The following is a 24,701-nucleotide window of genomic DNA, read 5'->3' on the forward strand; positions in this document are numbered from 1 at the left end:
GTAAATAAGCACTACATTTAAATAATGGTGGCATCCGCCCAGTTAACGAACCCAGAGCTGTTGTAGACCCAGTTGATGAAATCTTAACGCCACCACAAAACACTTAGTTTTCTCCCTGACTGGTAACATGCATGGGGATGGTTACGAGGGCAATGATGCTTTGTTTTAATGTTTGGTGGTGTGTTATGGTTGTTTTGTCATTTGTTATGTTTGTCTTTATCGTATTGTTTTGTTTTTGCTTTGCCCTAGCTGAGATAGCTTGCAAGTCACACCATCATCCTACCACTATAAACGCACTTGTCAATGTGATGACACGGAAGCTGGCACCGTTTTTAATACCGGCAAAACTATAGTCATTTCTCCCATGGTAGCCTGGGACATACATACTCGCATCATACTTCTAGGGGGGTCAATCTTCCCCTTTTAAGCCTTCTAAGTAACATGTAGCTCAATCCACACTAACATAGTATATGCTCAGAGGCTCAAGTAGGCTTTTGATACTGTCAACAAGTTAAGTAATGATATAGCAAGTGCTCCCTACATTATTTCAGGCATCATCCCGAACAACTTACAAGGTACTTGCAACCTTAATTGCATATTCTCAGTATAACACTGATCATGATGGAGGTCTTGGGTATGGTTCACTTAGATAATCAGTCACTACTGTGCTAATTCTTTTGATAATTTTACGTAGCACGCACCCAAATATCTCACCTGCTTGATTGTACTTAACTATATATTTAACCTCACACATGGACTAGGCATAGTACATAATTTACACACTTACACTATGACATCATCTGTTCAGTTAACAGGGCTAGAGCTTTTTGTTTTGTTGTGTTTGTTTGTTTATTGTAGTTTTGTCTAGTTATGTTATAAAAAAAGAAAAATTCCCATCACTGTGTATAAATATTTCACGAGTGAAAGTTATTGATCTATTCGTGATATACCAGAAAAGCATATTAACAGAACTTCATTTTATGTCTATATCTGCCAAAATGCACCTGTTTTTTCTCTTTTTTCACTCAAGTGTATGACACTAGGCCCTGCGTGGCGAAATTACATGTACTGTTTTGTGAACCTGTATACAGTGTTGGATATAAATAAAATTTAAAAATATAAAATATGTTGCTCAGCTGCAGATAAAAAAATAAATAAAAAAAATGAAGAAATGAACAGCAGCCAATCAGCATCATCAGTGCTGAGGCCATGAACTATTTTACTGTGATCTCATGAGATTTCATAGTAAACTTCCTTAAACTGAATAGGGAAATAAGATGAGTGTGCACATAAGCTCACCCCCTTAGCTGTCCCGGGACAGGCATACTGATTTGCTGCTTAGAAGTCCTTTACAATGGGATGTGGCTAGAAATTTTTTATGTAAAATATCTATCCTTTTTACATATAGATGCTCAGGTGATATTTTCTAGTCAGTTTTTTTACAGCTATGCTGCATCACTTTCAAGTGTTTCAACATTTGGGTATCATGGCCCTTTAATCAAGACTGGGAGATGCAGAACTTCCTTCTCTTTATTTAAATCCACAAAGCAAAATGCATACAAAGCACGTTGATTACAAAATAAGCTGATCTCTTGTTAGAGCAAGAAAAGCTGCTAACCTCATTATTCATGGCTAACAGAGCTCAGTTTAATTCAGAATCACTGTGCCAGGTGTGCAGTTTTGCTTTATAGGGGGGAGGGGGGCAGAGCTTCGACTAGTCTTGTTACATCTAAGGAAAATAAACTAATAAACTGTACATGTCTCTTTATAATTAGTAAAGGTGGTGGGTAGACGGATATTTTTTTTAATGCAGCATCTCTCATAAAGAAGCCTGCTTCTGAGTAATGTAATAATATATATAAACATAATATTATGCTTTTTTTGGCACACATCTTATTATATTGGTATAACACAGTGTACTGACAAATGCTCCATATTTTGAGTTTACAGTAAAAAAAATATCACTGAAAGAGTGCTAACTTCTATTAGAGCAACTCATATATATATATATATATATATATATATATATATATATATATATATATATATATATATATATATATATATATATAAACCTCAAACACTGATTTGTTGAAATAATACTTCCCCAAACACAAATGTTGTAAAAAACATAATTTATGTAAGAACTTACCTGATAAATTCATTTCTTTCATATTGGCAAGAGTCCATGAGCTAGTGACATATGGGATATACAATCCTACCAGGAGGGGCAAAGTTTCCCAAACCTCAAAATGCCTATAAATTCACCCCTCACCACACCCACAATTCAGTTTAACGAATAGCCAAGCAGTGGGGTGATAAAGAAAGGAGTAGAAAGCATCCACAAAGGAAATTTGGAAATAATTGTGCTTAATACAAAAAATCATAACCACCATAAAAAGGGTGGGCCTCATGGACTCTTGCCAATATGAAAGAAATGAATTTATCAGGTAAGTTCTTACATAAATTATGTTTTCTTTCATGTAATTGGCAAGAGTCCATGAGCTAGTGACATATGGGATATCAATACCCAAGATGTGGAGTCTTCCACTCAAGAGTCACTAGAGAGGGAGGGAATAAAATAAAAACAGCCATATTCCGCTGAAAAAATAATCCACAACCCAAAAAATAAGTTATTTTCACTTTTGAAAGAAAAAACTTAAATCAAAAGCAGAAGAATCAAACTGAAACAGCTGGCTGAAGAACTTTTCTACCAAAAACTGCTTCCGAAGAAGCAAATACATCAAAATGGTAGAATTTAGTAAATGTATGCAAAGAGGACCAAGTTGCTGCTTTGCAAATCTGATCAACTGAAGCTTCATTCTTAAATGCCCACGAAGTGGAGACTGATCTAGTAGAATGAGCTGTAATTCTCTGAGGCGGGGTTTGACCCGACTCCAAATAAGCTTGATGAATCAAAAGTTTCAACCAAGAAGCCAAGGAAATAGCAGAAGCTTTCTGACATTTCCTAGGACCAGAAAATAAAACAAATAAACTGGAAGTCTTCCTGAAATTTTTAGTAGCTTCCACATAATATTTCAAAGCTCTTACCACATCCAAAGAATGTAAGGATCTCTCCAAAGAATTCTTAGGATTAGGACACAAGGAAGGAACAACAATTTCTCTATTATTGTTGTTAGAATTCACAACCTTAGGTAAAAATTGAAAAGAAGTCCGCAAAACTGCCTTATCCTGATGAAAAATCAGAAAAGGAGACTCACAAGAAAGAGCAGATAGCTCAGAAACTCTTCTAGCAGAAGAAGTAGCCAAAAGGAACAACACTTTCCAGGAAAGTAGTTTAATGTCCAAAGAATGCATAGGCTCAAATGGAGGAGCCTGTAAAGCCTTCAGAACCAAATTAAGACTCCAAGGAGGAGAAATTGATTTAATGACAGGCTTAATACGAACTAAAGCCTGTACAAAACAGTGAATATCAGGAAGAATAGCAATCTTTCTGTGAAATAAAACAGAAAGAGCAGAGATTTGTCCTTTCAAGGAACTTGCAGACAAACCCTTATCCAAACCATCCTGAAGAAACTGTAAAATTCTAGGAATTCTAAAAGAATGCCAGGAGAATTTATGAGAAGAACACCATGAAATGTAAGTCTTCCAAACTCTATAATAAATCTTCCTAGAAACAGATTTACGAGCTTGTAACATAGTATTAATCACTGAGTCAGAGAAACCTATATGACTTAGAACTAAGCGTTCAATTTCCATACCTTCAAATTTAATGATTTGAGATCCTGATGGAAAAACGGACCTTGAGATAGTAGGTCCGGCCGTAACAGAAGTGGCCAAGGCGGGCAACTGGACATCCGAACCAGATCCGCATACCAAAACCTGTGTGGCCATGCTGGAGCCACCAGCAACACAAAAGACTGTTCCATGATGATTTTGGAGATCACTCTTGGAAGGAGAACTAGAGGCGGAAAGATGTAAGCAGGTTGATAACACCAAGGAAGTGTCAGCGCATCCACTGCTTCTGCCTGAACATCCCTGGACCTGGACAGGTATCTGGGAAGTTTCTTGTTTAGATGAGAGACCATGAGATCTATCTGTGGAAGCCCCCACATCTGAACAATCAGAGAAAACACATCTGGATGGAGAGACCACTCAACTGGATGTAAAGTCTGGCAGCTGAGATAATCCGCCTCCCAATTGTCTACGCCTGGGATATGCACCGCAGAGATTAGACAGGAGCTGGATTCCGCCCAGGCAAGTATCAGAGATACTTCTTTCATAGCTTGGGGACTGTGAGTCCCACCCTGATGATTGACATAAGCCACAGTTGTGATATTGTCTGTCTGAAAACAAATGAACGGTTCTCTCTTTAGCAGAGGCCAGAACTGAAGAGCCCTGAGAATTGCACGGAGTTCTAAAATATTTATTGGTAATCTCGCCTCTTGAGATTTCCAAACCCCTTGTGTTGTCAGAGATCCCCAAACAGCTCCCCAACCTGAAAGACTTGCATCTGTTGTGATCACAGTCCAGGTTGGGGGAACAAATGAAGCCCCTTGAACCAAACGATGGTGATCTATCCACCATGTCAGAGAGTGTCGTACATTGGGATTCAATTATATTAATTGTGATATCTTTGTATAATCCCTGCACCATTGATTCAGCATACAAAGCTGTAGAGGTCTCATGTGAAAACGAGCAAAGGGGATTGCGTCCGATGCTGCAGTCATGAGACCTAAAACTTCCATGCACATAGCCACTGAAGGGAATGACTGAGGCTGAAGGTGCCGGCAGGCTGCAACCAATTTTAAACGTCTTTTGTCTGTTAGAGACACTGAATCTATCTGGAAGCCTAAAAAGGTGACCCTTGTCTGAGGAATCAAGAAACTTTTTGGTAAATTGATCCTCCAACCATGTTTCCGAAGAAACAACACTAGTTGATTTGTGTGAGATTCTGCAGTATGTGAAGACTGAGCTAGTACCACGATATCGTCCAAATAAGGAAACACCGCAATACCCTGTTCTCTGATTACAGATATTAGGGCACCCAGAACCTTTGAAAAGATTCTTGGAGCTGTTGCTAGGCCAAATGGAAGAGCAACAAATTGGTAGTGCTTGTCTAGAAAAGATAATCTCAGAAACTGAAAGTGTTCTGGATGAATCGGAATATGAAGGTATGCATCCTGCAAGTCTATTGTGGACATATAATGTCCTTGCTGAACAAAAGGCAGAATAGTCCTTATAGTCACCATCTTGAAAGTTGGTACTCTTACATAATGATTAAAAATTTTCAGAACTGTCCAGAACTGGTCTGAACAAATTTTCTTTCTTTGGTACAATGAATAGGTTTGAATAAAACCCCAAACCTTGTACCTGAAGAGGAACTGGCATGATTACCCCTGAAGACTCCAGGTCTGAAACACACTTCAGAAAAGCCTGAGCTTTTACTGGATTTACAAGGATGTGTGAGAGAAAAAATCTTCTCACAGGAGGTCTTTCTTTGAATCCTATTTGATACCCTTGAGAGACAATGCTCTGAATCCAATGATTTTGGACAGATTTTATCCAACAATCCTTGAAAAACCTTAATCTGCCCCCTACCAGCTGAGCTGGAATGAGGGCCGCACCTTCATGCGGACTTAGGGGCAGACTTTGGTTTCCTAAATGGCTAGGATTTATTCCAATTTGAGGAAGGCTTCCAACTGGAAGCAGATTCCTTGGGAGGAGGATTGAGTTTTTGTTCCTTATTCTGAGGAAAGGAACGAAAACGGTGAGAAGCCTTAGATTTACCCTTAGGTTTTTTATCCTGAGGCAAAAAAAAAACTCCTTTTCCTCCAGTGATAGTTGAAATAATAGAATCCAACTGAGAACCAAATAAATTATTACCTTGGAAAGAAAGAGATAGTAATCTAGATTTAGATGTCATATCAGCATTCCAAGATTTAAGCCACAAAGCTCTTCTAGCTAATACAGATAAAGACATGGATCTAACATCAATTTTGATTATATAAAAAATTGCATCACAAATAAAATGATTAGCATGTTGCAGTAAGCGAACAATGCTAGATATGTCAAAATCCAATTCATGTTGCGCTAAATTTTCCAACCAGAAAGTTGATGCAGCCGCATCATCACCCAAAGAAATAGCAGGTCTGAGAAGATGACCTGAATATAAATAGGCCTTCCTTAGATAAGATTCAAGTTTCCTATCTAAAGGATCCCTAAAGGAAGTGCTATCTTCCATAGGAATAGTGGTACGTTTAGCAAGAGTAGAAATAGCCCCATCAACTTTGGGGACCTTTTCCCAAAACTGGTAAAGGATACAATCTCTTAAACCTTGAAGAAGGAATAAAGGAAGTACCTGGTTTATTCCATTCCCTAGAAATCATATCAGAAATAGCCTCAGGAATGGGAAAAACACCTGGGGAAACCACAGGAGGTTTAAAAACAGTATTTAAACGTTTATTAGACTGAACGTCAATAGGACTGGTTACCTCAATATCCAAAGTAATTAACACTTCTTTTAATAAAGAACGCATATACTCTATTTTAAATAAATAAGTAGATTTGTCAGTGTCAATATCTGAGGAAGGATCTTCTGTTTCAGATAGATCCTCATCAGAAGAGGATGAATTATTATGTTGTTGGTCATTTGAAATTTCATCAGCTAAATGAGAAGTTTTAAAAGACCTTTTACGTTTATTAGAAGGTGGAAATGCAGACAAAGCCTTCATAATAGAATCAGAAACAAATTCTTTAAAATTTACAGGTATATCATGCACATTAGAAGTTGAAGGAACTGCAACTGGCAATGTACTATTACTGATAGAAACACTATCTGCATGTAAAAGTTTATCATGACAACTATTACAAATGACATTCGGTGGAATAATTTCTACAATTTTACAACAAATGCACTTAGCTTTGATAGAACCGATGTCAGGCAGCAATGTTCCAGCAGAAACTTCAGAGGCAGGATCAGAATGGGACATCTGACTCAATGTAAGAGAAAAAACAACATATAAAGCAAAATTATCTATTTCCTTAAATGACAGTTTCAGGAATGGGAAAAAATGCAAAAGCATAGGCCTCTTGATAGAAAAGAAAGCAGGAGGCAAACAACAATGGGGTATTGAAATAATGAAGAAAAATTGGCGCCAAGTATGACGCACAACGTAACGTAAACTTTTTTGGCGCCAAAAATGACCGGAAATGACACACTTGCGTCACTAATGACACCGGCGTGTGAAAGGTCTCAGCGTCACGTATGACGCCGGAAATGACGCCGGAAATGACGCACCCGCGGGCCTAATACCCGCAAAAGCAAAAAGTAGTCAAATTGAAAAAGACTAAACCCCAGGTAAGAAATAAATTTCTTAAAGTGTTTATATTCCCAAATATGAAACTGACAGTCTGCAGAAGGAAATACATGAACCTGACTCATGGCAAATATAAGTACAATACATATATTTAGAACTTTATATAATTTGCATAAAGTGCCAAACCATAGCTGAGAATGTCTTAAGTAAATGAAAACATACTTACCAAAAGACACCCATCCACATATAGCAGATAGCCAAACCAGTACTAAAACAGTTCTTAGTAGAGGTAATGGTAAATTTGAGAGTATATCGTCGATCTGAAAAGGGAGGTAGGAGATGAATCTCTACGACCGATAACAGAGAACCCATGAAAAAGACCCCCGTTAGAGAAATCATCGTATTCAATAGGGGATACTCCCTTCACGTCCCTCTGACATTCGCTGTACTCTGAGAGGAATCAGGCTTCAACAATGCTGAGAAGCGCATATCAACGTAGAAATCTTAGCACAAACTTACTTCACCACCTCAATAGGAGGCAAAGTTTGAAAAACTGAATTGTGGGTGTGGTGAGGGGTGTATTTATAGGCATTTTGAGGTTTGGGAAACTTTGCCCCTCCTGGTAGGATTGTATATCCCATATGTCACTAGCTCATGGACTCTTGCCAATAACATGAAAGAAACATAATTTATGCTTACCTGATAAATTTATTTCTCTTGTGATGTATCGAGTCCACGGATTCATCCTTACTTGTGGGATAATCTCCTTCCCTACAGGAAGTGGCAAAGAGAGCACCCACAGCAGAGCGGTCTATATAGCTCCTCCCTTAGCTCCACCCCCCAGTCATTCGACCGAAGGCTAGAAAGAAAAAGGAGAAACTATAGGGTGCAGTGGTGACTGAAAGTTTTAAAATAAAAATATATATGCCTGTCTTAAAAAACAGGGAGGGCCGTGGACTTGATACATCACAAGAGAAATAAATTTATCAGGTAAGCATAAATTATGTTTTCTCTTGTAAGATGTATCGAGTCCACGGATTCATCCTTACTTGTGGGATACCAATACCAAAGCATTAGGACACGGATGAAGGGAGGGACAAGACAGGGACCTTAAACGGAAGGCACCACTGCTTGTAGAACCTCTCCCCAAAAAATAGCCTCCGAAGAAGCAAAAGTATCAAATTTGGAAAATTTGGAAAAAGTATGAAGTGAAGACCAAGTCGCCGCCTTACAAATCTGTTCAACAGAAGCCTCATTTTTAAAAGCCCATGTGGAAGCCACAGCTCTAGTAGAATGAGCAGTAATTCTTTCAGGAGGCTGCTGTCCAGCAGTCTCATAGGCCAAACGGATGATGCTTTTGAGCCAAAAGGAAAGAGAGGTAGCCGTAGCCCTTTGACCTCTCCATTTACCAGAATAAACAACAAACAATGAAGATGTTTGACGGAAATCTTTAGTTGCTTGTAAGTAGAACTACTAAAGCACGAACCACATCAAGATTGTGTAACAGACGTTACTTCCTTGAAGAAGGATTAGGACACAGTGAAGGAACAACAATCTCTTGAATGATATTCTTATTAGAAACAACCTTAGGAAGAAACCCAGGTTTGGTACGCAAAACCACCTTATCTGCATGGAAAACAAGGTAAGGGGAATCACATTGTAAAGCAGATAGCTCAGAAACTCTTCGAGCCGAAGAGTTAGCTACTAAAAACAAAACTTTCCAAGATAGAAGCTTAATATCTATGGAATGCATAGGTTCAAACGGAACCCCTTGAAGAACTTTAAGGACTAAGTTTAGGCTCCAAGGCGGAGCAACAGGCTTAAATACAGGCTTAATTCTGACCAAAGCCTGACAAAATGCTTGAACGTCTGGGACATCTGCCAGACGTTTGTGTAGTAGAATAGACAAAGCAGATATTTGCCCTTTTAGGGAACTAGCTGATAATCCCTTCTCCAAACCTTCTTGGAGAAAAGACAATATTCTAGGAATCCTAATCTTACTCCACGAGTAACCTTTGGATTCACACCAATAAAGATATTTGCGCCAAATCTTATGATAGATCTTCCTGGTGACAGGCTTTCCAGCCTGAATCAGGGTATCAATAACCGACTCCGAGAAACCACGCTTTGCTAGAGCATCTATCAGTACCGCCTTGGGATCCCGGGATCTGGACCCGTAACGAGGAAGTTTGGCATTCTGACGAGACGCCATCAGATCCAATTCTGGTGTGCCCCATAGCTGAATCAGCTGGGCAAATACCTCCGGATGGAGATCCCACTCGGATGAAAAGTCTGACGACTTAGGAAATCCGCCTCCCAGTTCTCTACTCCTGGGATGTGGATTGCTGAGAGATGGCAAGAGTGAGCCTCTGCCCATCGGATTATCTTGGTTACTTCCATCATCGCTAGAGAACTCCTTGTTCCTCCTTGATGATTGATATAAGCTACAGTCGTGATGTTGTCCGACTGAAACCTGATGAATTTGGCCGCAGCAAGCTGAGGCCACGCCTGAAGCGCATTGAAATATCGCTCTCAGTTCTAGAATGTTTATCGGAAGAAGAGATTCCTCCCGAGACCATAAGCCCTGTGTTTTCAGGGAGTCCCAGACTGCACCCCAGCCTAGCAGGCTTGCACCTGTCGTTACAATGAGCCACTCTGGTCTGCGGAAGTACATTCCCTGAGACAGGTGGTCCTGAGACACCCACCAGAGAAGAGAATCTCTGGTCTCCTGGTCCAGATGCAGTTGAGGAGATAAATCTGCATAATCCCCATTCCACTGTTTGAGCATGCATAGTTGCAGTGGTCTGAGGTGTAGGCGGGCAAAAGGAACTATGACCATTGCCGCTACCATGAGTCTGATTACCTCCATACACTGAGCCACTGATGGCCGAGGAATGGAATGAATGAGTCCCTAGAAAGGAAACTCTTGTAAGAGAGAAGAGAGAACTCTTTTATGTTCACCTTCTACCCGTGAGATCTCAGAAAAGCCAACACGATGTCCATGTGAGACTTGGCTAGCTGGAAAGTCGACGCCTGAATTAAGATGTCGTCTAGATAAGGCACCACTGCTATGCGCCGTGGTCGTAGAACCGCCAGAAGGGACACTAGCACCTTTGTGAAAATTCTGGGAGCCGTGGCCAACCCGAAGGGAAGGGCCACAAACTGGTAATGCCTGTTTAGAAAGGCGAATCTGAGAAATTGATGATGATTTATGTGAATAGGGATGTGTAGATACGCATCCTTTAAGTCCACGGTAGTCATATATTTACCCTCCTGGATCAGAGGTAGAATAGTCCGAATAGTCTCCATCTTGAATGATGGAACTTTGAGGAACTTGTTTAGAATTTTGAGATCCAAGATTGGTCTGAAAGTTCCCTCTTTTTTTAGGAACCACAAACAGGTTTGAGTAAAACCCTAGCCCCTGTTCCTCTTTTAGGACTGGGCGGATCACCCCCATGGTATGTAGGTCTTCTACACAGCCTCTCTCTTTGTCTGGTTTACAGACAATTGAGAAATGTGAAATCTCCCTCTTGGAAGTGAGTCTTTGAATTCCAGAAGATATCCCTGGGACACAATTTCTAAAGCCCAGGGATCGTGAACATCTCTTGCCCAAGCCTGAGCGAAGAGAGAGAGTCTGCCCCCTACTAGATCCGGTCCCGGATCGGGGGCTACCCCTTCATGCTGTCTTAGAGGAAGCTGCCTGTTTACCCTTGTTCCAAGCCTGGTTAGGTCTCCAGACTGACTTGGATTGGGCAAAATTACCCTCTTGCTTTGCAGCAGAGGAAGCTGAAGCGGGACCACTCGTAAAGTTCCGAAAAGGAACAAAAATTATTTGATCTATCCTGAGGGAGGGCATGCTTTCAGCACCTTGCCACAGCTCTGCTGTAGCGCCTACCTGCCTTTCAGAACGATTTGTGGGGGAAAAAACTTTCCAAGTGTCTGAATACAGCTTACCCTTCCCTCATGGGAATATGGCCAGCCTTTTCTAGAATTAACACAGTCTAGAAAAATATAGACTGAACATACCTCATATGCAGCTTAGCATGCAAACCGTTCCCCCAACTGAAGCTTTCCTGTACTCTTCAGCCCTTGTGAGAAAAGCAGTGGATCTTAGTTACAAAGTGCTAAGATCATCATCCTTCTTGCAGAAATCTTCATCCCTTTTCTGCCAGGGAGTAAATAGTACACAACGGTACCATTTAAAATAACAAACTTTTGCTTGAGAAATAAAAAACTAACATTTTTGTCACCACACTCGCTCTGCCCTTCCTAGTACTTAGAGTAGGCAAAGAGAATGACTGGGGGGTGGAGCTAAGGGAGGAGCTATATAGACAGCTCTGCTGTGGGTGCTCTCTTTGCCACTTCCTGTAGGGAAGGAGAATATCCCACAAGTAAGGATGAATCTGTGGACTCGATATATCTTACAAGAGAAAATACATTTACACGTGTGTGTGTGCTTCAAGTGCATAGTGTAGTGCTTTTGTGTGCACATATATATTTAAATAAACAGTGGATACTTTGCAATACTTTTTTCATTTGGGGGAGGTTACCCAAGGTGAAGCGAATTATTTATCGGAGCCTTTCAGTGCACAGACGCACCAGCAGAATGTCAGCGGTGTGGAAGTATTTTAAAATTGACAAGGACAACCCACGGATGAAAGACTGCAAACTTTGTTTTGCAAAATTATCAAGAGGTGGTACAAAAGTCAGTTCTTATAATACCAGTAATCTGATAAAGCATTTGCATCTAAAACATAAAAGTGAGCATGGAGAATTTGCCACTCATGCTAGCAGTAGCACATAGCAGCCAACTCTGCAGCAAACTTTAGCAAGAAGAGAAAAGCTGTCAAGAGACAACCCGAGACCTGTAAAAATAACTGAGGCCCTCAATTTTTTATTCTGGATGATCAACCACATTCATTTGTATATAACATTTCTTAATGTTTTGGAGCCAAAGTATGACATTTTTCCAGTCGCCGCTATATAACAGACGTCATCTTACCGCAGATACACAACATGGTTAAAAAGCACATTACCATCATGTTGCAGGAGGACATAATGGCTATTAGCTTCACCACTGACATCTGGAGCAGTAGTGCGAGTCCACTGTCTCATCAGCTTAACGGCACAGTGAATAGATGGCAATTTCTCTTTACAACAGGTCATGCTTCACGTAAAGAAATTTGAAGGCTCTCACACCGGTCAAGCAATAGCGAGCATACTTGAGGAAATGCTTCAGACTTGGGCAATTTCCAAAAGTTCTCTTCATGTTGTGGTCCGGGACAATGCCAAAAACATGATAAAAAAGCATGTTAGATGCTGGACTTCCCAGTATTTCATGTGTGGCACATACACTGCAGCTGGCTGTCTAAGAGTGCCTGTTATCACAGTGCAGCATTGCCAATGCTGTGTGAGTCGGGCGCAGAAAAGTTGGCCACTACAAACATTCTAAGCTGACATACTCTCGGCTGCAGGACATCCAGATACAGCTTGGTAAACCAGTCAAAAGACTCCAAAAAGACGTGCAGACTCGTTGGAACAGCAAATTTTACATGCTGCAGCCACTGATTAAGTAGAAACTGGTCCTTGGTGTGTGTCTGAACATGAGCTCCCTGCCACTATTACTGCAAACCAGTGGCATCTGATGGAGAAGGGTGCTAAATATCTTGGTTTACTTTGAAGAGCTGACTCGTCAAGTGAGTTGTTTAGATGCGTTTGCCTCCGATGTAATTACTGCAGTCACTGTGTTAAAGTGGATGAGGACCATGGTATCAAAATAATTAAGAGCACTTTCCTTGCTGGTTTGAAGAAGCGCTTCTCTGATACAAAGCAAAAACATAATTTATGCTTACCTGATAAATTTATTTCTCTTGTGGTGTATCCAGTCCACGGATCATCCATTACTTGTGGGCTATTCTCCTTCCCAACAGGAAGTTGCAAGAGGATCACCCACAGCAGAGCTGCTATATACCTCCTCCCCTAACTGCCATATCCAGACATTGGACCGAAAACAAGCAGAGAAAGGAGAAACCATAGGCTGCAGTGGTGACTGTAGTTTAAAATTAAAAAATACCTGCCTTAAAATGACAGGGCGGGCCGTGGACTGGATACACCACAAGAGAAATAAATTTATCAGGTAAGCATAAATTATGTTTTCTCTTGTAAGGTGTATCCAGTCCACGGATCATCCATTACTTGTGGGATACCAATACCAAAGCTAAAGTACATGGATGAAGGGAGGGACAAGGCAGGTACTTAAACGGAAGGTACCACTGCCTGTAAAACCTTTCTCCCAAAAATAGCCTCCGAAGAAGCAAAAGTATCAAATTTGTAGAATTTTGAAAAAGTATGAAGCGAAGACCAAGTCGCCGCCTTGCAAATCTGTTCAACAGAAGCCTCATTTTTAAAGGCCCACGTGGAAGCCACAGCTCTAGTAGAATGAGCTGTAATCCTTTCTGGAGGCTGCTGGCCAGCAGTCTCATAGGCTAAGCGGATTATGCTTCTTAGCCAAAAAGAAAGAGGGGTTGCCGAAGCCTTTTGACCTCTCCTCTGTCCAGAGTAGACAACAAACAAAGCAGATGTTTGACGAAAATCTTTAGTAGCTTGTAAGTAAAACTTTAAAGCACGAACCACGTCCAAATTGTGTAATAGACGTTCCTTCTTTGAAGAAGGATTAGGACACAAAGACGGAACAACAATCTCTTGATTGATATTCTTATTAGATACCACCTTAGGTAAAAACCCAGGTTTGGTACGCAGAACTACCTTATCTGCATGGAAGATCAGATAAGGAGAATCACATTGTAAGGCAGATAACTCGGAAACTCTACGAGCCGAGGAAATAGCTACCAAAAAAAGAACTTTCCAAGATAAAAGTTTGATATCTATGGAATGAAGAGGTTCAAACGGAACCCCCTGAAAAACTTTAAGAACCAAATTTAAGCTCCAAGGTGGAGCAACAGGTTTAAACACAGGCTTGATTCTAACTAAAGCCTGACTAAATGCCTGAACGTCTGGGACATCCGCCAGACGCTTGTGCAAAAGAATAGATAGTGCAGAAATCTGTCCCTTTAAGGAACTAGCTGACAATCCTTTCTCCAATCCTTCTTGGAGAAAAGATAATATCCTGGGAATCCTGACCTTACTCCATGAGTAGCCCTTGGATTCACACCAATAAAGATATTTACGCCATATCTTATGATAGATCTTCCTGGTGACAGGCTTTCGAGCCTGAATTAAGGTATCAATGACTGACTCGGAGTCAGTCTCAGAGAAATTAGATTTGGATGGTTGAAAGGACCCTGAAGTAGAAGGTCCTGTCTCAGCGGCAGAGTCCATGGTGGAAAGGATGACATGTCCACCAGATCTGCATACCAAGTCCTGCGTGGCCACGCAGGCACTATCAAGATCACCTCTCCTGCTTGATTTTGGCAATCAGACGAGGGAGCAGAGGAAACGGTGGAAACACATAAGCCAGGTTGAAGGACCAAGGCGCTGCTATAGCATCTATCAGCGTTGCCTTGGGGTCCCTGGACCTGGATCCGTAACAAGGAAGCTTGGCGTTCTGGCGAGACGCCATGAGATCCAGTTCTGGTTTTCCCCAACGATGAATCAATTTTGCAAACACCTCCGGATGGAGTTCCCACTCCCCCGGATGAAAAGTCTGACGACTTAGAAAATCCGCCTCCCAGTTCTCTACACCTGGGATATGGATAGCTGATAGGTGGCAAGATTGAATCTCTGCCCAGCGAATTATCTTTGAGACTTCTAACATCGCTAGGGAACTCCTTGTTCCCCCTTGATGGTTGATGTAAGCCACAGTCGTGATGTTGTCCGACTGAAATCTGATTAACCTCAGAGTTGCTAACTGAGGCCAAGCCTGAAGAGCATTGAATATCGCTCTCAGTTCCAGAATATTTATTGGAAGGAGTGACTCCTCCTGAGTCCACGATCCCTGAGCCTTCAGGGAGTTCCAGACTGCACCCCAACCTAGAAGGCTGGCATCTGTCGTTACAATTGTCCAATCTGGCCTGCGAAAGGTCATACCTTTGGAGAGATGGACCCGAGATAGCCACCAGAGAAGAGAATCCCTGGTCTCTTGATCCAGATTTAGTAGAGGGGACAAATCTGTGTAATCCCCATTCCACTGACTGAGCATGCAGAGTTGCAGCAGTCTGAGATGTAGGCGTGCAAACGGCACTATGTCCATTGCCGCTACCATTAAGCCGATTACTTCCATGCATTGAGCCATCGAAGGGCGAGGAATGGAATAAAGAACACGGCAGGAATTTAGAAGTTTTGATAACCTGGACTCCGTCAGGTAAATTTTCATTTCTACAGAATCCCTAGGAAGGAAACTCTTGTGAGGGGGGATAGAGAACTCTTTTCCTCTTTCACCTTCCACCCATGCAACCTCAGAAATGCCAACACTATGTCTGTATGAGACTTGGCAATTTGGAAGTTTGACGCCTGAATCAGGATGTCGTCGAAATAAGGGGCCACTGCTATGCCCCGCGGCCTTAGGACCGCCAGAAGCGAACCCAGAACCTTCGTAAAAATTCTTGGGGCTGTAGCTAACCCAAAGGGAAGAGCTACAAACTGGTAATGCCTGTGTAGGAAGGCAAACCTGAGAAACCGATGATGATCTTTGTGTATCGGAATGTTAAGATAAGCATCCTTTAAATCCACTGTAGTCATGTATTGACCCTCCTGGATCATAGGTAGGATGGTACGAATAGTCTCCATCTTGAATGATGGAACTCTGAGGAATTTGTTTAAGATCTTTAGATCCAAAATTGGTCTGAAGGTTCCCTCTTTTTTGGGAACCACAAACAGATTTGAGTAAAATCCCTGTCCCTGTTCCTCCTTTGGAACTGGATGGATCACTCCCACAACTAGGATGTCTTGTACACAGTGTAAGAATGCCTCTCTCTATCTGGTTTGCAGATAATTGTTTAAGGTGAAATCTCCCTTTTGGGGGGGAAGCCTTGAAGTCCACAAGATATCCCTGGGATATAATTTCCAACGCCCAGGGATCCTGGACATCTGTTGCCCACGCCTGGGCGAAGAGCGAAAGTCTGCCCCCAACTAGATCCGTTACCGGATAGGGGGCCGTTCCTTCATGCTGTCTTAGAGGCAGCAGCAGGCTTTTTGGCCTGCTTACCTTTGTTCCAGGCCTGGTTAGGTCTCTAGACCGTCTTGGACTGAGCAAAAGTTCCCTCTTGTTTTGCATTAGAAGAAGTTGATGCCGCACTTGCCTTGAAGTTTCGAAAGGCACGAAAATTAGACTGTTTGGCCCTTGATTTGGACCTATCCTGAGGAAGGGCATGACCTTTTCCTCCAGTGATATCAGCAATAATCTGCTTCAAACCAGGCCCGAATAAGGTCTGCCCCTTGAAGGGAACATTAAGCAGCTTAGACTTTGAAGTAACGTCAGCTGATCATGATTTAAGCCATAGCGCTCTGCGCGCCTGGATAGCAAAACCAGAATTCTTAGCCGTTAGTTTAGTCAAATGAACAATGGCATCAGAAACAAAAGAATTGGCTAGCTTAAGTGCTCTAAGCTTGTCAAGTATGTCATCCAATGGAGTTGCTACCTGTAAAGCCTCTTCCAGAGACTCAAACCAGAACGCCGCAGCAGCAGCAGTGACAGGAGCAATGCATGCAAGGGGCTGTAGGATAAAACCTTGTTGAATAAACATTTTCTTAAGGTAACCCTCTAACTTTTTATCCATTGGATCTAAGAAAGCACAACTGTCCTCGACAGGGATAGTAGTACGCTTTGCTAGAGTAGAAACTGCTCCCTCCACCTTAGGAACTGTCTGCCATAAGTCCCGTGTGGTGGCGTCTATTGGAAACATTTTTCTAAAAATAGGAGGGGGAGAGAACGGCACACCTGGTCTATCCCTTTCCTTAGTAATAATTTCTGTAAACCTTTTAGGTATTGGAAAAACATCAGTGCACACCGGCACTGCATAGTATTTATCCAGTCTACACAATTTCTCTGGCACTGCAATTGTATCACAGTCATTCAGAGCAGCTAAAACCTCCCTGAGTAACACGCGGAGGTGTTCAAGCTTAAATTTAAATGTAGATATATCAGAATCAGGTTGCATCATCTTCCCTGAGTCAGAAACATCACCCACAGAAAGAAGCTCTCCTTCTTCAGCTTCTGCATATTGTGAGGCAGTATCAGACATAGCTCTTAAAGCGTCAGTATGCTCTGTATTTCGTCTAACTCCAGAGCTATCTCGCTTTCCTCTAAATTCAGGTAGTCTGGCTAATACCGCTGACAGTGTATTATCCATGACTGCCGCCATGTCTTGTAAAGTAAACGCTATGGGCGCCCTGGATGTACTTGGCACCATTTGAGCGCGAGTCCCTTGAGCAGGAGTCAAAGGATCTGACACGTGGGGAGAGTTAGTCGGCATAACTTCCCCCTCGTCAGATTCCTCTGGTGATAAATTTTTTAAAGACAGAATATGATCGTTATTACTTAAAGTGAAATCAGTACATTTGGTACACATTCTAAGAGGGGGTTCCACCATGGCTTTTAAACATAATGAACAAGGAGTTTCCTCTATGTCAGACATGTTTGTACAGACTAGCAATGAGACTAGCAAGCTTGGAAAACACTTTAAATCAAGTTAACAAGCAAATATAAGAAACGGTACTGTGCCTTTAAGAGAAACAAATTTTGTCAGAATTTGAAAAACAGTGAAAAAAGGCAGTAAATCAAATGAAATTTTTACATTGTGTATAATAAGCTAACAGAGCAATGCACCCACTTGCAAATGGATGATTAACCCCTTAGTTAAAAAAACAGATAAAAAAAAACGATATAAACGTTTTTTAACAGTCACACCAACTGCCACAGCCTTGCTGTGGGCCTACCTTCCCCAATAAACGATTTTGGAGAGCCTAAGAGCCCTTTAGAGATGTCCTATAGCATTCAGGGGACTCCTGGAGGAAGCTGGATGTCTCAGTCTGTAAAAGTTACTGCGCAAAAAAGCGCTAAATTAGACCCCTCCCACTCATAGTAACACAGTGGAAAACCTCAGGAAACTGTTTCTAGGCAAATTTAAGCCAGCCATGTGGAAAAAACTAGGCCCCAATAAAGTTTTATCACCAAAGTATATATAAAAACGTTTAAACATGCCAGCAAACGTTTTATATTGTAAATATAAAAGAGTATTACCTCAGAAAGTAAGCATGATACCAGTCGCTATTAAATCACTGTATTCAGGCTTACCTTACATAAATTTGGTATCAGCAGCATTTTCTAGCATTCACATCTTCTAGAAAAAATCTTAACTGCACATACCTCATAGCAGGATAACCTGCACGCTATTCCCCCGCTGAAGTTACCTCTCTCTTCAGTCATGTGTGAGAACAGCAATGGATCTTAGTTACAGCCTGCTAAGATCATAGAAATCACAGGCAGATTCTTCTATTTTTCTGCCTGGGACAAAATAGTACAACTCCAGTACCATTTAAAAATAACAAACTTTTGATTGAAGCAAGATAACAGCTACATTTCACCACTTTCCTCTTACTACCTCCATGCTTGTTGAGAGTTGCAAGAGAATGACTGGATATGGCAGTTAGAGGAGGAGCTATATAGCAGTTCTGCTGTGGGTGATCCTCTTGCAACTTCCTGTTGGGAAGGAGAATATTCCACAAGTAATGGATGATCCGTGGACTGGATACACCTTACAAGAGAAACCCACTTTACTGTATCGCAACTTTACTTGATCCAAGGTAATTATGAGCAAATTAAAGCTTATTTTATTATAATAAATTTAATAGCAGAAATAAAACATTAGAGTCATAATGAAATAAAAAAAAGATTAAATGTTGGGGATCTATTTAATACACATTTTAAAATTAAGAGATTATTTTAGTTCTTTATCGATTCCTTTTTTGGTGTAATTACTGCTCTTACTCTTTTTTCTTAATTCACAGAAAGAATAGTATGCTGCTAATATATCATTCATCATCATTGTTGTTTATTTTGTTCTTTCTAGTATAAAGATCTATTTTTCTCTAATGCAGACACTTCCAGGCAGGCAAAAGAAATGTTCATACTGGAACAGCAAAACATTTCTGAAGAGACAATCATTCCTCAACATGACCAGCCAGGTACCAGTCTTTGCAGAAATTGCTGGTGAATGTACATCTATGTCTGAGAGAAGTGCTCAAAAAGCTGCTACTATACAGCTGGAAGCCTACCTGGGAGAGATCACTGTACCTTGTTCAGAGAAACCCCTGAAGTACTGGGCAGCTAATAAACTGAGATTTCCAGCCCAAAAATATCTTTCTGACCCATGAAGTAGTGTGGAATGTGAAAGACTGTTCAGCTTAGCGTCAAACAGACTTATAGATGAACATGCAGAGATGCTTCTGTTCCTAAAAAAAAACTTGCCACTAACTTTTGAAAAAATATTCTACTTGCTAGATTGCCTGTTATACTGCCAGTTCTCATCTTGCACAATTATGTTCAAAACATACTGTACTTTAAAGGAAACAACTTAGCTTATATAATTGCAGGAAGAGTTTTAATAGGAAAAATGAAGTTAATTCATATGAGCACTCATCCTACAATTATAGGACTAGATTTAGATTGCATTTGATATGTAAGCTTTACCAATGCTCTGTTCACGTTTCCAACACCATAGACTTTAATAGAGTTGGACATGTAATGAGACCATCGGTAAAGCTTACCAGTCAAATGTAATCTAGCTCATATTATTACCCATGATTTAACAGTGCACTGTTATATTTTTTACTGTATTGCACTTTTGGTTGGTTGTGATTTTACATTTGTTATTTATTGTTGTTATTATTAATATATTTGATTGTAATATTTTTATTTATAAACATGTTCTGTGAAATTTCGTCAAGTTTTTCCAACTTTGTGACAAAAAGCAAATAAAACTGTTTTATTATTTCATAATGTCTTTTGAGTTACAGTTCTTCATAATTATAAAGAAGCTATCTTAAATCATTAGTTAGTCTGTATTGTGCTTGGGAAACTGTCACATGACATAAAAAAATGTATCAGTACTTGTACTCGGTTTTAAAAAAAAAAAATGGTATCGGTGCAACCCTAGTTATAACAATTACAGCTTCTAGAATATTTCTGAGGTCAGCATGAATCTGTTCCTCATCTTGTTGAGTTTGTGTGACATGGGATTTATTCAATCAGATCAATCGCCCATGAACAGAGGTGTTTGTAAATCAGGTTTTACTCACCATTCTAGCAAAGCAGGCAGTGAGGTATCCACTTCCAGCGCCCACATCCAAAGCCTTGGCGCCTTCTACTAGTCTGTCTTCCAGTAACTCCAGAGCATGTGCATGCTGAAGAATGAGGGAAATGAGGGAGATGAGGGTCATAATAAAACAGGAAAACTAAAATAGAAAATGGCAACATAGAAAAGAAGGAGGGGGCAAAAATAATGACATAGAAGCAGATCAAGAAATAAGTTTGCTTTCTCTTAGAATGTAAAAAATGGATATACAGTATATATATATATATACACATACAGTATATACATATATATACATATTTATATACACACACATACATATTTATATACACATATACACATTATATATATATATATATATATATATATATATATATATATATATATATATATACACATACATACATATACACACACACACACACACACACACACACGCATACATACATACATGCACACATATATACACTGCTCAAAAAAATAAAGGGAACACTTAAACAACAAAATGTAACTCCAAGGCAATCACACTTCTGTGAAATCAAACTGTCCACTTAGGAAGCAACACTCAGTGACAATTTCAAATGCTGTTGTGCAAATGGGATAGACAACAGGTGGAAATTATAGGCAATTAGCAAGAAACCCCCAATAAAGGAGTGGTTCTGCAGGTGGTGACCACAGACCACTTCTCAGTTCCTATGCTTTCTGGCTGATGTTTTGGTCACTTTTGAATTCTGGCAGTGCTTTCACTCTAGTGGTAGCATGAGACTGAGTCTACAACCCGCACAAGTGGCTCAGGTAGTGCAGCTCATCCAGGATGGCACATCAATGCGAGCTGTGGCAAGAAGGTTTGCTGTGTATGTCAGCGTAGTGTCCAGAGCATGGAGCCGCTACCAGGAGACAGGCCAGTACATCAGGAGACGTGGAGGAGGCCGTTGGAGGGCAACAACCCAGAAGCAGGACCGCTACCTCCGCCTTTGTGAGAGGAGGAACAGGAGGAGCACTGCCAGAGCCCTGCAAAATGACCTCCAGCAGGCCACAAATGTGCATGTGTCTGCTCAAAAGGTCAGAAACAGACTCCATGAGGGTGGTATGAGGGCCCGACATCCACAGGTGGGGGTTGTGCTTACAGCCCAACACCGTGCAGGACGTTTGCCAGAGAACACCAAGATTGGCAAATTCGCCACTGGCGCCCTGTGCTCTTCACAGATGAAAGCAGGTTCACACTGAGCACATGTGACAGACGTGACAGAGTCTGGAGATGCCGTGGAGAACGTTCTGCTGCCTGCAACATCCTCCAGCATGACGGGTTTGGCAGTGGGTCAGTAATGGTGTGGGGTGGCATTTCGGCCGCACAGCCCTCCATGTGCTCGCCAGAGGTAGCCTGACTGCCATTAGGTACCGAGATGAGATCCTCAAACCCCTTGTGAGACCATATGCAGGTGCAGTTGGCCCTGGGTTCCTCCTAATGCAAGACAATGCTAGACCTCATGTGGCTGGAGTGTGTCAGCAGTTCCTGCAAGACGAAGGCATTGATGCTATGGACTGGCCCGCCCGTTCCCCAGACCTGAATCCAATTGAGCACATCTGGGACATCATGTCTCGCTCCATCCACCAACATCACGTTGCACCACAGACTGTCCAGGAGTTGGCAGATGCTTTAGTCCAGGTCTGGGAGGAGATCCCTCAGGAGACCATCGCCACCTCATCAGAAGCATGCACAGGCATTGTAGGGAGGTCATACAGGCACGTGGAGGCCACACACACTACTGAGCCTCATTTTGACTTGTTTTAAGGACATTACCTCAAAGTTGGATCAGCCTGTAGTGTGTTTTTCCACTTTAAGTTTGAGTGTGACTCCAAATCCAGAACTCCATGGGTTGAAACATTTGATTTCCATTTCTTAATTTTTGTGTGATTTTGTTGTCAGCACATTCAACTATGTAAAGAACAAAGTATTTCATTAGAATATTTAATTCCTTCAGATCTAGGATGTGTTATTTTAGTGTTCCCTTTATTTTTTATTTGGAGCCGTGTATATATATATATATATATATATATATACTGTAAATACACACACACACATATATATATATATATATATATATATATATATATATATGAAGCAACAAAAGCAAACACTGCTCAGACGATCCAAGTGCTGGTAAATCAGTAACGTTTATTCATCCAGTATATAGGACATAGTCAGACAAAAGAAACACCTGACATGTTTCGCGTAGGCATACCTGCGCTTCATCAGAGGTGATTAGGCACCACAGGTGAATCCCTGTTTAAGCTGGGCTGCACCAACAGGGTAAAGGTAACACTTTCACACCCCCATCAATTGGGGAATAACAGATATATATTAACCCATTAGAGGATACAGCTATACATTCATATATGTGGATAACATAATACACTTGAATATTAACTCTATAGATATACATTTAAGAAACAATAAAGGAATAATTAAAAAAGTAAAGAAGTAAAAAAGAAATTAATAATATATTAAAAATAAAAACAATAATGATATTTCCAAGGTAACATAAAATAAATACAGAAAAATAAATAAGAAAGCAAAATATAATATAAAAATAGTAAATGTCAGCAGTTATATACATCTCTTATTTAATTGAAGAAACATCATCATGAAAATGATATATGAATATTATGGTAGTTAATAGGTATTAAAAAGTTATAATATATATATATATATATATATATATATATATATATATATATATATATATATATATATATAAATATATATATATATATATATATATAGGAATATATATTACATTCTAATATATATAATACCTATAACTAAGCTCAACTTTAGCTAACAATTCAAGCTAAATTAAATGAAATGTTATAGGGAAGGAAGATAGATCCATATGTTCAAACATACTAATTACTGGTAGTGTAATAATTATAAGTCTGATGACAAGATTTAGAGACCATTGGAGACAAAGTATTTTGGGGATTTTAGTTTTTATACCATTTCAATTTGTAGGTATCCAATTGTTGTGTTTATATAGGTATGCATTAGTATCTTATATCTTATCAATAGAGCCTCTCTCATATTTAAGCACCACATACAAAAATATATATACTGTATATAACAATATTAGTGTATCATAAGTCAAAAGAAAATTTATTATTTTGATTTTAAGGTTTTTAGACTTTCAATATTTTAAAGTTTTGGAATCTTTAAACACCATATATAGTAAATACCAATCCATTGTTGTATATATTAGAAACTAGATCTCTATTATTAAAACTAGAAATACATATATAAAGAGATCTAAAAATACAGTAAATACCAATCCATATAGATCCATACAAATATATGATAGTTATTTGTGTTTAGTGGATAAAAGTATCCACATCTAACCTTTTATTTATCCCATAAGGGAGTCTAGTATTTAATTCAATTATCCAAAAGACTTCCCTTTTTAATAGAAGATCAGTTCTATTACCTCCTTTTGCTGTTTTTTGTATACTATCTATACCAATGAATGAGAAATGTTTAGTTCCTTTGCCATGAAGTCTAAAGTGTTTGGCTACAGGGGTCTTAGGTTCTTTTTCTTCTAATGATAGTAGATGCTGTCTAATCCTCTCTTTCAAAGTTCTTGTAGTGATCCCTACATATTGTAAGGAACAGCATTGGCATGTAATCAAATATACAACATATTGTGAAGTACAGTCTAACCTACTTCTAAATCTCATATACTTTCCCTGTATTAGTGGACCTGAAAGTTTTTTCTTTCTGAGTAAATGTACAACTTTTACAGGGTATGTGGCCACATTTATAGGAGCCATTAATGGGATTAAGCCATTTAAATTTAGATTTTGTTGTTTCTTTATCTGACATATCCGTTCTAGTGATCTCTCCCAAAGTTTGAGCCATTCTTGCTATAAATTTCAGTTTTTTGTGGTTGGTGATGGATTTGAGATTATCATCTATATGTAATATGGGTAGGTTTTTGGTTATAATATCACATATTTGGTTATATTGTAACTATATTTAGTAATACATAGTATATTATCTTCCTGTATTTTATTTTTTGAACGCCTTGTATATACGAAAGAGTGTGTTCCTATCAATTTTTGATACTTGTTTATGTATTTGTAGGAGACTATTTCTGTTGTA

General features: G+C 39.9%; 1 protein-coding gene across 2 annotated transcripts in view; it reads right to left on the reverse strand.

Moving 5' to 3' along the window:
- Nucleotides 1–24,701, reverse strand: part of LOC128645123 (protein-L-isoaspartate(D-aspartate) O-methyltransferase) — a 264,743-nt gene that overhangs the window by 63,115 nt on the left and 176,927 nt on the right. For both annotated transcript variants that reach the window (XM_053697890.1, XM_053697889.1), the window contains exon 5: nucleotides 20,535–20,639. In XM_053697890.1, the coding sequence (XP_053553865.1) occupies nucleotides 20,535–20,639 (105 nt within the window). The remainder of the gene's footprint in view (nucleotides 1–20,534; nucleotides 20,640–24,701) is intronic.

This window comes from Bombina bombina, chromosome 1 (genome assembly GCF_027579735.1).
Source record: "Bombina bombina isolate aBomBom1 chromosome 1, aBomBom1.pri, whole genome shotgun sequence".
Lineage (NCBI taxonomy): Eukaryota > Metazoa > Chordata > Amphibia > Anura > Bombinatoridae > Bombina > Bombina bombina.